General features: G+C 39.1%; 1 protein-coding gene across 5 annotated transcripts in view; it reads left to right on the top strand.

Annotated features, from left to right (window-relative positions):
- GPC3 (glypican 3) overlaps nt 1-12,990 on the top strand; it is a 456,076-nt gene that overhangs the window by 299,317 nt on the left and 143,769 nt on the right. For all 5 annotated transcript variants that reach the window (XM_025371938.1, XM_025371941.1, XM_025371942.1 and 2 more), the window contains one exon: nt 4,852-4,977. In XM_025371938.1, coding sequence (XP_025227723.1) covers nt 4,852-4,977 — 126 coding nt within the window. The remainder of the gene's footprint in view (nt 1-4,851; nt 4,978-12,990) is intronic.

The raw sequence follows: 12,990 nt of genomic DNA, 5'->3' as shown, positions 1-12,990 counted from the left end.
TATATAATCATCTTTTGTTTATTCATCAGTAGATGGTCATCTGTCTTGTTCCACCTTTTGGCTATTGTTAATAATGCCGCCATGAACAGAAACTTATTTGAGTACCTACTTTCAATCCTTTTGGATATATGCCTAGGTGTAGAATTGCTGGGTCATGTGGTAATTCTGTGCTTAATTTTCTGAGGAACTGCTAGATTGTTTTCCACAGTGGCAGTACCATTTTGCATTGCCACCAGCAATGTGTGAGGGTTCCATTTTATTCATCTCCTCACTGGACTTGTTGTTGTCTATCATAACCATTTTAGTGGGTGTAAAGTAGTATCTCATGGTTTTGATTTGCATTTCTCTGACGACTAATCTATCTTTTTCTTTTTCTTTTTTTTCTTTTTTCTTTTTTTTCTTTTTTTCTTTTTTTTGAGGCAGAGTCTCACTCTGTCACCCAAGTTGGAGTGCAGTGGTGTGATCTCCACTCACTGCAACATCTGCCTCCCGGGTCCAAGCAATTCTTGTGCCTCAGCCTCCCTAGTAGCTGGAGTTACAGGTGCACACCACTGTGCCTGGCTAAATTGTTTGTATTTTTAGTAGAGATGGGGTTTTGCCATGCTGGCCAGGCTGATCTCAAACTCTTATTCTCAAAAGATCCACCTGCCTTGGCCTCCCAAAGTACTGGGATTACAGGTGTGAGCCACTGTACCCAGCCCATAATCTATCTTTTTCTAACTTGACTTCATTTTAGCCCTCCACATCCAGTGCTTAAATTCTTAGACACAAATCCCTGTCAGGGTCACCACCACCTTCCTACCAGGCTCAGAGAAAAAGACCATTCAAACTGCTGTACCAAATAAGTCAAGAGGTTTACCCAGCCCAGTAGCTAACTGGTTTGGGAAGAATACCAGGAAAAATCTATTGGGAGAGAATATGGTTGTACTTATTAATATCTACCTCAAAAAAGTGAGGAATTTTAATTATCTTATTGTACATAAAATTATGTAGCACTTGAAAAACTTTTAATTGTCCTGCATACATGAATTTATCTGGAATATAATATGTGTATTTCATATATATGTGATTGTATTAGTCCATTTTCACACTGCTGATAAAGACATAACTGAGACTGGGTAATTTATAAAGAAAAAGAAGGTTAATGGACTCATAGTTCCATGTGGCTGGGGAGGCCTCACAATCATGGCGGAAGGCAAAAGGCACATCTTACATGGTGGCAGGCAAGAGGGAATGAGAGCCAAGCAAAAGGGGAAACCCCTTATAAAACCATCAGATCTCGTGATACTTATTCACTACCACAGGAACAGTATGGGGCAAACCACCCACACGATTCAGTTATCTCCAATCTGTTCCCTCCCATAAAACATGGGAATTATGGGAGCTGCAATTCAAGATGAGATTTGGGTGGGGACACAGCCAAACAATATCAATGATATATTTCTATTCTACAGATTCATGATAATGTTGTAATATTGGCAATGGCTAACATTGTAGAGTGATTACTGTGTGCTTACTTGTGTGGGTACTATGCTAAACACTTTACATGCATTGTCTCATTTAATCATTACAGTAAACTTGCAAGATAGGTATCATCATTATCTTCATTTTACAAATAAGGAAACTAAAGCTCAGAGAAGCTTAGAATTTGCCTAAGATTTCACTGCTCAGTAAGTGAGGGCATAGCTGACATCTGAAACTCAGCTGAGTCATACTCCATAAACAGTGCTCTCAGCTACTACTCACAACAGGTTTGAAGGGGCTGTTCTGAGAACCCAATCATTCTAACATGGTTGCAAAATAAAACTGTGTTCAAAATAACTAATTCAAAATAACAAATTCAAAATAACTAATTCAGAAGTAAATTTTTAAAGCACAGTCTCTTTCTGTCTCCATCCTATATGCCCTGTGGAGTTAATAAAGTAGGATAACCTTTTATTTTTCCAAGTTAACTTGTTCAACTTTCAAAGAGATTCCCTGAGTTCTAGAACATGATAACTCAGGCTATGTTCACATTATTCACTGATACGATTTGGCTGTGTCACCACCCAAATCTCATCTTGAATTGTAGTTCCCATAATCTCCACACGTCATGGGAGGGACTAGATGGAGATAATTGAATCATGGAGGTGGTTCCCCCATCCTGTTCTAATGATAGTAAGTTAGTTCTCACAAGATCTGGTGGATTTATAAGGGGCTTCCCCCTTTGCTTGGCACTCATTTTTCTCCTTCCTGCCACCATGTGAAGAAGGATATGTTTGCTTCCGCTTCTGCCATAATTGTGAATTTCCTGAGGCCTCCCCAGCCATGCAGCGCTGGCTTTTCTTTATAAATTACCCAGTCTTGGGTATTTCTTCATAGCAGTGTGAGACGAGAGTAATATATTCACTGTCTTTGTGGTTTTCTTAGATTTTTATCTTAACCCTTCCAGGTAATATCTTTCTATACTAAAGTGGGAGGTCTTATGTTTATTGCAGACCCTCATTCCCTTGACATTTAGATCGAACCTCATCTAGATCTTCTTCAAGTTGTCAATAATCTTTATGATCCACCAAGAAAACTGCAAGGGTTGGGAGAAGTTCAGGGTGTTTTTGGTTTTTTTTTTTAACTTCTATGGAAATCAAAATGGAAGGCCTTGACATGGGTTCAATTTTTCTTGCCATGTGCTATGTTAGTGAGAGGGGGTTTGGAGGTAGGGAAAGGCCTAAGGGAAACTCTTTCCTTTAAGAGAGGGCCATTGTTTCCCGTAGACTAATGGCCGTATTCAGTTTCCTTATGGAGTGGGGGGAATTACTTAGACTCAGCCTTTACTCTTTCAGCATCCACTCTTGGGAACTGCATTATTACCTTGTAAAACAGAGCATCTCTCCTATTAGCTGTTAATTGAGCCCATCTTTTTCCTCTATGAGAAACTATAATGTTGACTTTTATTTTCAGAGCTCTGTATTGAGCCTCTTCTTTTTGGAAATTGATGGTGCTCAGACACCAGGGGTAGGCTGTGGGGTGGGGGGTACAGGCATAACAGGAAGCAACTTGTGGGGTATCAGAAGTTAAATATGTCCCAAAAACCTTTCTTGAGTTGTTCTGTCCATCACCTTGACTTTGCAGTGACCCAAGCCTTTGTGAATCTATGCTGAGAGCCCTTTCTCTCCCTCCCCAATCTCTTAAATCATTAGTTGAAATGAATAGTTTTATGGTAATTGTCCTAGTTTGTTTTATGTTGCTGTAACAGAATTCCTAAGACTGGGTAATTTATCAAGAAAAGAGGTTTATTTATTAGACTGGGAAGTTCAAGATTGGGCGGCCTCATCTTGCGAGGCCTTCTAAGTGAAGGCCGCATACCATGTGAAAACATGGTGGAGAAAAGGAAAGGGAACTGAGCACAAGTGAAAAGGACAAATATGAGAGGCAGTCTCACTTTATAACAACCACTCTCCTGGTAACTAATCCATTCCCCGGAGAACCAACCCAGGCTTACAAGGCAGACATAAGTCCATTTTCACCTCTAAAAGGCACCAGCTCCCAACACTGCCACCTTGGGGACCACGCCTCAACATGAGTTTTGGTAAGGACAAGCCGTCTTAAACCATAGCAGTAATAAAATGAAGAATCGAATTAAGTACAAGAGGATATTTTCACCAGTCTTCCTCATTTGGCCAGATCTGAGAACAACTCCTAGAAGGCATTTCTGGGCTAAGGACTTCCACCAGTGTCCAAATGATATTCAGGCCTCTGGTTCCTATAGAGGCCTATACATCAGGCCAGTCCATTCTTAGCCTGGAGACAATATTGAATAATTACTCCACTGCCAGAAAATTCCCTGGATAGAGTCTCCAAAAACTTAGTATAGACATGAGATACATTTGGATGTGAAGGATGCTTTAATTTTCTATCAGTAACATTGCTTTAGAAAATAAAGTGTGTTTTATTCTTGTCTGTTTACCACTGTACCTCTATTACATATTTTAATATTTCTTTTTAAACATACCCACTTCTCTCCAGTCTAAGGAGTATTACTTTGTGTATCCACGTACATCTGAAATGAGATAACAGACCTGAAATTTTTCTGGTATTTATGTGTGTGTGTTTACATACAATTGCAGACATAATATATTCTCTCTCTGTCACTCTCTCTCTCTCTCTCTCTCTCTCTCACACACACACACACACACACACACACACACACACTTGTCTTATTATATGTAGCACAAAAGCAAAAGCAAATAAATAATAAAATATACTAGAATCGTCCCCCACCCTGCTCCCTCTCCCTCACAGGAGCCACAATATACAAAGAACAAAGAAACCTTTCTTTTCTGGCAGATGTGAGTTGCTCTGACTATATTGCCAGGAGAATTTCATAGAGCTTATACTGTTCTGAGCACCCTGCAATTCTGATCTGCAACCATTAGCCAGAGCCTATATGGAAACGGGCCACCTCTAGGGTAATAGCATTGTAAATTACAATCAATGCACCCAATTACACTCAGAAACCAAAAGATATGTAGTGCTCCAGTGTGCCTTGTAATCAGCACCTTTGAAAATGTAGGTAACAGCATTCTGAATAAAAAAAATGGAAGTGGAACGTCTTAGAAAATGAATGTTGGAATTAAATCATCCTTCTGATAGAAACAGCACCTTATATGACAGGCAACTTTTTTTCTAATATCATTTTATTGATTTTTTTTTAAAAAGCTAAACTGTGGCCTTGTAGCCAAGAATGTCTTTAAAAATCATTTATTGCTCTAATCAGCCTGGCAGAGCCTTTCTGTCATGCTGATAAGGAAATTAAACTTTTCTCATACTGAGTTTACTTGCCTCTTATGCGCAGATGTTTTGTTTTTCTTTTAGGGAACTAATTCAGAAGTTGAAGTCTTTCATCAGCTTCTATAGTGCTTTGCCTGGCTACATCTGCAGCCATAGCCCTGTGGCGGAAAACGACACCCTTTGCTGGAATGGACAAGAACTCGTGGAGAGGTGATCTTTTTTGAAAGTTACATATAGCAATGTTTGAGGAATAATTGTCATATGTTTATATAAAGGTTAATTATGTCTTCTGTCTCCATTAATTTCACAAGAAAAATTCTAGAAAAATCTATGAGGCTGAGTGCGGTGGCTCATGCCTGTAATCCCAGCAGTTTGGGAGGCTGAGGTGGGCAGATCACCTGAGGTCAGGAGATCGAGACCAGTCTGACCAACACGGTAAAACCCCATCTCTACTAAAAATGCAAAAGTTAACCGGGCATGATGGCGCAAGCCTGTAGTCCCAGCTACTCGGGAGGCTGAGGCAGAAGGATCATTTGAACCTGGGAGGTGGAGGTTGCAGTGAGCCAAGATCGTACCACTGCACTCCAGCCTGGGTGACAGAGCGAGACTCTCCAAGAAAAAGAGAAAACATCTATGATATTTTAGATGATGTCTATAATTTATAGCCCTCCTAGAAATTGCAAAGTTTGAAGCACATAGAGAACTGTGTCTGAAGGCAATTTTACAGAGTTTAAAGCATAAAACAACTTTCTTTTGTCTTCGATTCTTCCATCTCCTCATTATGTGGGTCCTTATGTATTTGATTTGAAGAAATCACATTCATCTTGATAACTATCATTTATTGAGAGTTAATTGTATATTAAGTACCATGCTAAGTGCTTTATATGTATTATTTATCTTTATAACAATCCTATGAAATGAATACTGTTATTTTCCCCCATTTTACAGATGAAGATAGAGAAAGGAAGAAAAGGGAGGGAAAGAGGAATACTATTTCACTGAGCAATTTTATTGAAATATTTTATTGAGCATTTGTTTTGGTGTATTTTTGTTTTGTTTTGTCTTTTTGGCTTTGTTTTGTTTTGTTTTGAGACGGAGTCTCACTTTGTTGCCCAGGCTAGAGTACAATGGCGTGATCTTGGCTCACTGCAACCTCCGCCTCCCAGGATCAAGTGATTCTCCCACCTCAGCCTCCCAAGTAGCTGTGATTACAGGCACCCGCCATCATGCCTGGCTAACTTTTGTATTTTTAGTAGAGATGGGGTTTCACCATGTTGGCCAGGCTGGTCTCGAACTTCTGACCTTGGGTGATCCGCCTGCCTCAGCCTCCCAAAGTGCTGAAATTACAGGCATGAGCCACTCCGCCCGGCCGAGTATTCGTTCATATAATCTATGCTATCATTATCTATGAAGAATTTGCTCATCACTGAAAAGGAAATCATATATATTCATTATATGCATTTATTCAGCAAGTATTTACTGAGCACCTTCTAAGTGCCAAGCCTGTTGAAATGAACAAAACAGACATAATTTCCTGTCCTCACAGAGTTTTCATTCTGGTGTGCTAGTGGTATTCCTAACCTCCATTGCTTTCCATGTGGGAGGAATGCTTGCAATTAAAAAATTAAATCAAGAGGATACAATGCTTAGGAAACCACAAGGAGTTGATGAACATGCTTTAGAAAATGTTTGTACAAGTAGTAGCATGTTGTAGAGGAGAATACAGAAGAGACCCGAAATCGAGTTCTGAATCTTTCACTAATTAGTTGCTTAACCAAAGGCAAGTGACTTAATCTCTCTAGGCCTTGCTTTCCCGCATCTAAAAAAGGAGATGGTTGGATTAGAGCCCCTCCAGGTCTGACAGTCTGTGTGTATTTTTTTCTTATTAATTTATTCACTCATTCATACCTTCAACATTTATGTTTTGAGATATTATGTGTTAGGCACCAAGCTAGGTGCTAGGGGTGCAAGTGCGAAAAAGGCAAGTTAGCTGCTTTGAAGAGTTTACATTCTAGTGGGACCCAATACCAGGACATGGAATGCTGAATGGAATTTATTAGCATTATAATGAAGTGCAAAGAGGAAGGCTTTGGAGCCAGATGAATTTGGGTTTGCCTCTCAGTTCTGCTACTAACTGTGGCCTTGGGTGAGTCACTTAACCTAAAAAGTCTCAACATCCTCTTCCTCTGTAAGGGAAGAGCATCTCACAGAATTGTTGTAACTATTAGGAGAGGTCATAAACGAAAAGCCCCTAGCAGACTGGCACATACTGGAAGCTCAATTTATATTACGTCTCTATTTTTCCCCCTTTCCCCTTCACTTCTCCTCTTTCCAACGCAAAACAAAAGATATGTCAGAAAATAGCTTATTCCTCATCTATGCTATTTTACTGACATGGGACAATGCAAATAAGGTTGCATGCCACCCTGGAAGAGGCATTGAAGTTGTATGGAGATACACTTCCCTCTAGCAAATGTAAATCAGCCTGGAAGGATTAATGGCTCCATGCACTAGAGAAATAATGTGTATTTGTTATCGTAAAAGCTCATCAGGTACTAAGAAGAATCATGAACATGTTTTTTTTTTTTTTTTTTTTTTTAATTTTCAGAGAAAAGCAGTTGGTATTTGGCTTTATAAAAAGCTGATGCTTTAAAACTGATACAAACAATAACTATTTGAAAGAGAATATATCCACAGATCAAATATGTGCTTCTTACATAAACTTGATGAGAAACCATTCCAGTACCTTGTCCAATGTTATGTTACTATAGCGAAAAATGAACAACTCGTGAATATTTGTTTTAAGCAGCTTATCTTCTAACCAGGGTCTCTTATTAAAAAGGAAATTTTACTTTACAAATATATTTATTTACTGATGTGTTCATTCATTCATGTATTTATTCTAACAAATATTTGAGCACTTATCCAATATCAAGCACTAATATTTGTTTCTTCATTGTGATTGTTTGAAGCAAATATTATAACCCTGCTGGATTTATCTTCTGTTGTTTATGGTGAAAAATCAGATTGATCCAGTTTTAGTTAATTTTAAAATAATTTATTCCCAGGCTTATGTATTTTGAATTATTGAAATTTTTATTGAATTTTGCTCATACTGACTACTTCATGTTTGGTACACTTTAGTGAAGGATGATGCCCTGGAACCAAGAAATTTCTCTTCTATCAAATGGTGGAATCCAAAGCCTGCTAAATTTGAATGAGTCCAAAAGTTAGCCAAATGTACTTTTATATCATTAAAATAACTGGTAACTGAAATATTTTTGTTACATTTGCTAGCTTTAAGCCTTAAGGTATTGAACAAAATAATAAAATAAATACTGTAGTATGGAGAAAAGCTATTATTCCAAACTTCTATTCATATTTCTGATTTCTGAAAAATCTTTATTTTCAAAATGACTTTTATTGTTAATATATACTATCCAGGAAGGAAAGAAAGGAAAGGAGGGAGGTAAGAAGGAAGGAAGGATGAAGGGAAGGAAGGGAGGAAGAAAATAAATCAAACATATTTTCAGACAGAATAAGGGTAGTGTAATCCAGGAAGTGACTCCTTCTTGGTTAGTAACCTCAGGTTATAATTAACTTGTACTTGTATTGCTGACCTAATGCAATGATAAAACTAGGGAATAATGTCAAACTAATTTTTTTTAAATTACTCAGGAATATACCTTTAATAATATGAAGTTCTTTAGCCTGAAGACACGTGTGGCCTGTATTTGTAACATTTATAAAGATTAGCTTTGCACTTGTGTCTCATCTATAGTGGAAACCTCTTTCCAGAGCTTTTCAATAAATTTCTCATTTAATTTAGTCTTAAGTAACAGTTACCACTTCCTATTGTCCAATGGGTTGTAACTTTGTTATCTTTCTAGGTCAAATTTGTGTGCCTGTAAAAAATTTTACTTTTAGTCAAGAAAAATTACAAAAATCAAGGATCCTGATAGGGAATGAGACTTGTCAGTGGAGACACTTGATCAAAAGGAAAATATTGATGTTGAGAGAAATACTGAGCAATATTCATGTCAGCTGGGTTATTAGAGCTGTTTGTAGCCTACTATGGATGTATAGATCACTCAACTTTTAAAGAGTTAATTCCTTGTCTCTCTAAATAAGGTCATATTTTCCATCATTTGAATTTTTATCTCTTATGAATGCAGTCGATTGAAATATGAATGAAGAAAATGTTTACACCGATTCAGTCTTAGGGAGTACCACCACATAAGCCTATCATTCATCCTTCTCAGCTTCCCACCACCACCCCATCTGGAGTTGAGATAAACATTGGTTTGTCTACCAGGACTTAGCCGAGAAACCTTCAAATTAGCAAACTGGGTGCATGTGAGATATCCTCTTTTATGTGAGCCACCAGCATATCCTACAGGCAAAGATTTCCTACAAATGCCAAAGGCAGAAAGATCCTCCAGCTTCTGCCTTTGTCAAACTACAGAGAATTTCAATTAGAGAGTCCTTGGGACCAAGAGAAAGATAAAGGAACCCAGATTGCTGAGTTAACACTGGGCTTCCCAATAGGTAAATGCCATTTTTGCCCTGATAACACCCAAATGAAGAGCGAACGTTTTTGTAAATCATTCTCAAACACCCTTTTTGCTAGGCCAAATATCTGGATAATTGACTGAATTTTCATTCATCTTCTGGATTGTTTGATACTTTATAAATTAGTATAACAGAGCAACTATACATTAGTTTTAGTTTCTATAAATTAGTTTAGAATCTATAAATTGGTAAACAGAGTTTGACGCTTGTTTAGATTAGTATAACACAGAAACTGGTTAAAGTATATATGTTAGGCCGGGCGCGGTGGCTCAAGCCTGTAATCCCAGCACTTTGGGAGGCCGAGACGGGCGGATCACGAGGTCAGGAGATCGAGACCATCCTGGCTAACACCGTGAAACCCCGTCTCTACTAAAAATGCAAAAAACTAGCCGGGTGAGGTGGCGGGCGCCTGTAGTCCCAGCTACTCCGGAGGCTGAGGCAGGAGAATGGCGTAAACCCGGGAGGCGGAGCTTGCAGTGAGCTGAGATCCGGCCACTGCACTCCAGCCCGGGCTACAGAGAAAGACTCCGTCTCAAAAAAAAAAAAAAAAAAAAAAGTATATATGTTCAAAAACCCCTAGTTTCTGAGGGAAAAAAAAAGGTGTTTTGTCTTTACATTTAATATCTGATAGGCCAGGCATGGTGGCTCACATCTGTAATCCCAGCACTCTGGGAGGCAGAGGCAGGCGGATCACGAGGTCAGGAGCTTCAAGACCAGCCTGGCCAATGTAGTGAAACCCCATCTCTACTAAAAATACAAAAATATATGTGTGTGTGTGTGTGTGTGTGTGTATATATATATATATATATATACACACACAGGCGTGGTGGCACATACCTGTAGTCCCAACTGCTGGGAGACTGAGGCAGGAGAATCACTTTCCAGGAGGTGGAGGTTGCAGTGAGCCGAGAACCCAGGAGGCAGAGGTTGCAGTGAGCTGAGATCATGCCACTGCACTCCAGCCTGGGTGACAGAGTAAGACTCCATCTCAAAAAAAAAAAAAAAAAAAAAATCTGATAATTCAGGCTCATTCCACACAGATTGAGCACTTAGTATATAATAGGGCATACCTTGATAAGTATAATCCAGCTCCTGCCCCTGCTAAGGAGTTCACAACCTAATGAGAAGGATGAGGAAGGAAAATCACCCCCATCTCTGCCAGGCGCGGTGGCTCACGCCTGTAATTGCAGCTACTTGGGAGGCTGAGGCAGGAGAATGGGGTGAACCCGGGAGGCAGAGCTTGCAGTGAGCCGAGATCGCACCACTGCACTCCAGCCTGGGTGACAAAGCGAGGCTCTGTCTCAAAAACAAAAACAAAAACAAAAACAAAAAAAGAAAATCAACCCATCTCTTCCCCAGCAGTCCAGGGAGAGCTCCTCTTAGAGGTATCACAACAGAGGCCCCATCCATGTGTATTGTGTGTGTGTGTGCAGACGCAAGTGTGTGCATGTGTGTGTGTGTGTGTGTGTGTTGAGGTAAAATTTGCATGACAAAATTACCATTTTAAGGTGTACCATTCAGTGGCATTTAGTCCATTAACAATGTTATACAACCACCATCTCTCTCTAGTTCCAAGACATTTCATCACTCCAAAAGGAAACATTGTTGTACATTAATGGGCACGCCCCATTTCCCCTTTCCTCCAGCCCCTGGCAAGCAACTATCTGCTTTCTGTCACAACAGATTTACTTATTCTAAGGGTTTCCTATAAATTGAATCATTCACTTAGCATTATGTTCTTGAGGTTTATCCAAGTTGTAGCACATATCAGTACTTTATCATTTTATGGCCAAATAATATTTCATTGTATGTATATAGCGTATTTTGTTTATCCATTCATCAGTTTTTATCCATTTTTATATAAACTCTGAGCAACTACTTCTCTGTCAGATCTCTCTCACTACCTCTGCACTCAGCTTAGCTCACCCTTATCCTTGAAGACAGGTCAGCCAAACCTATAGGCCTCCCATCCCCATCATCTTTGAGCACAACCTAAATGCTAGCCTATCACCAGACCTCATCTCTGTAATCCTTTGCAATGATTCTCTCCTGAGTCTTTGTCTCAGCCTTCTGTTTGTAGTCAGCTGGCCTCTCCTACAATTAGCACACCTCCCATAGGGGTTTATATTTCCCTAGTGACTTTGAGACTTATCAACTCTGCATAGACAACTACTTGTACTTTACTTTGTGGCATGATACCTTAGTTCCCTTTGTGATTCACCTGGAGCTGCTCATGCTACCCCTTTATCATGTTGCTGGGCCAGATGGGCCTGGCTCCAGATGTCAGCTCCAGGATATTGCTGTTCTCTGACTGACAGTTTCTACATAGCCACTTCTGTTCATTATGAATCGGAGCTGGGCGTGGTGACACGTGCTTGTTGTCCCAGCTACTCAGAAGGCTAAGGCAGGAGGACTGTTTGAGCCCAGGAGTTTCAGTCCAGCCTGGGCACACAGCAAGACCCTATTTCTTAAAAAAAAAAAACTATGTTATAAATGCATGTTCATCTTTAATTCTCTCATGATGACTCTGACACTCTTACATGGTGCAGCTGGCATTACTAAATAAACTCCCTAAGATCTGCAGGGGTAAGTTGTGGTGAATCTGCCTCCTCTTTATCTTATGCAATCTTACCTCTCATTTCACCTGAGAAATTATACACACACACACACACACACACACACACACACACACACACACACACTGAATTCTCTTATTTCCACTGACCAGACAAGTCTTCCAGTGTTTCTAATGCCTCTTCAGGATTTCTCTGCTTAATTGAGAAGGCAGAATTGGGAATATGCAAAGCAATTGTGTTAATGCTCAGAGTTTTGTCCGTTGTCTCAAAACCTTCTGGATGTTTCAGAAAAGCACAGTAAGGAAACATTTTTCTTTCCTTTCTGCTGGGTTGGAAGGATAGACTGTGGCATGTCAGCAAGTTGAAGTGAATGTGAGAGAACCATCAACACCCAATTCATGAGATGTGTAAAATCATACAAACAATTAAATGACCGAAATAGCTTCTTTTTTCCCCTATGATCTAGGAAAGACAAGGGAGAATAGTTGATTCTGCTTTTATAATGCAATTATTTTAACAACACAGTATGTTTTGAAGAATTTGGTTGGGGGCACAGTTCTTTCTTTTCTTTAATTTTTATTTCTATAGCTTTTGGAGTACAAATGGGTTTTTGTTACATGGATCAATTATGTAGTGGTGAATTCTGAGATTTTAGTGCATCTATCACCCAAGTAGTGTATGTTGTACCTAAAAATTTCTAATACAAAAAAGTCTTTCACTGGTTTACATGGAAACAAGGAAAGACCTTCAGAATCTTCAATCTGGTAATAAAGAGATTAAGTAAAAAAAAGACCTATATTCTAAAGTGCATATATACTCACGCATACATATAAAACATGCACATCTCATTCTAGTCATGTCAGAACAGGCCAGTGGTATGCAGCACTTGCTATACATCGCCCCCATGCTCTCATGCTAAAATAAGTTATTATTATTATTATTATTATTATTTGTTGTTGTTGTTGTTTTAATTTATAGTGTGGCTTTTCTCCAAAAGGACCAAGGCAGTATCCACACAATTTTAAATATAGGATAGCCAATGCAAACATCAATGAGGAAATAAATAAATAAAATA

Source organism: Theropithecus gelada, chromosome X (genome assembly GCF_003255815.1).
Source record: "Theropithecus gelada isolate Dixy chromosome X, Tgel_1.0, whole genome shotgun sequence".
Lineage (NCBI taxonomy): Eukaryota > Metazoa > Chordata > Mammalia > Primates > Cercopithecidae > Theropithecus > Theropithecus gelada.
Note: the sequence above shows the minus strand (reverse complement) of the source record. Positions and strands in the feature narration are given on the sequence as shown.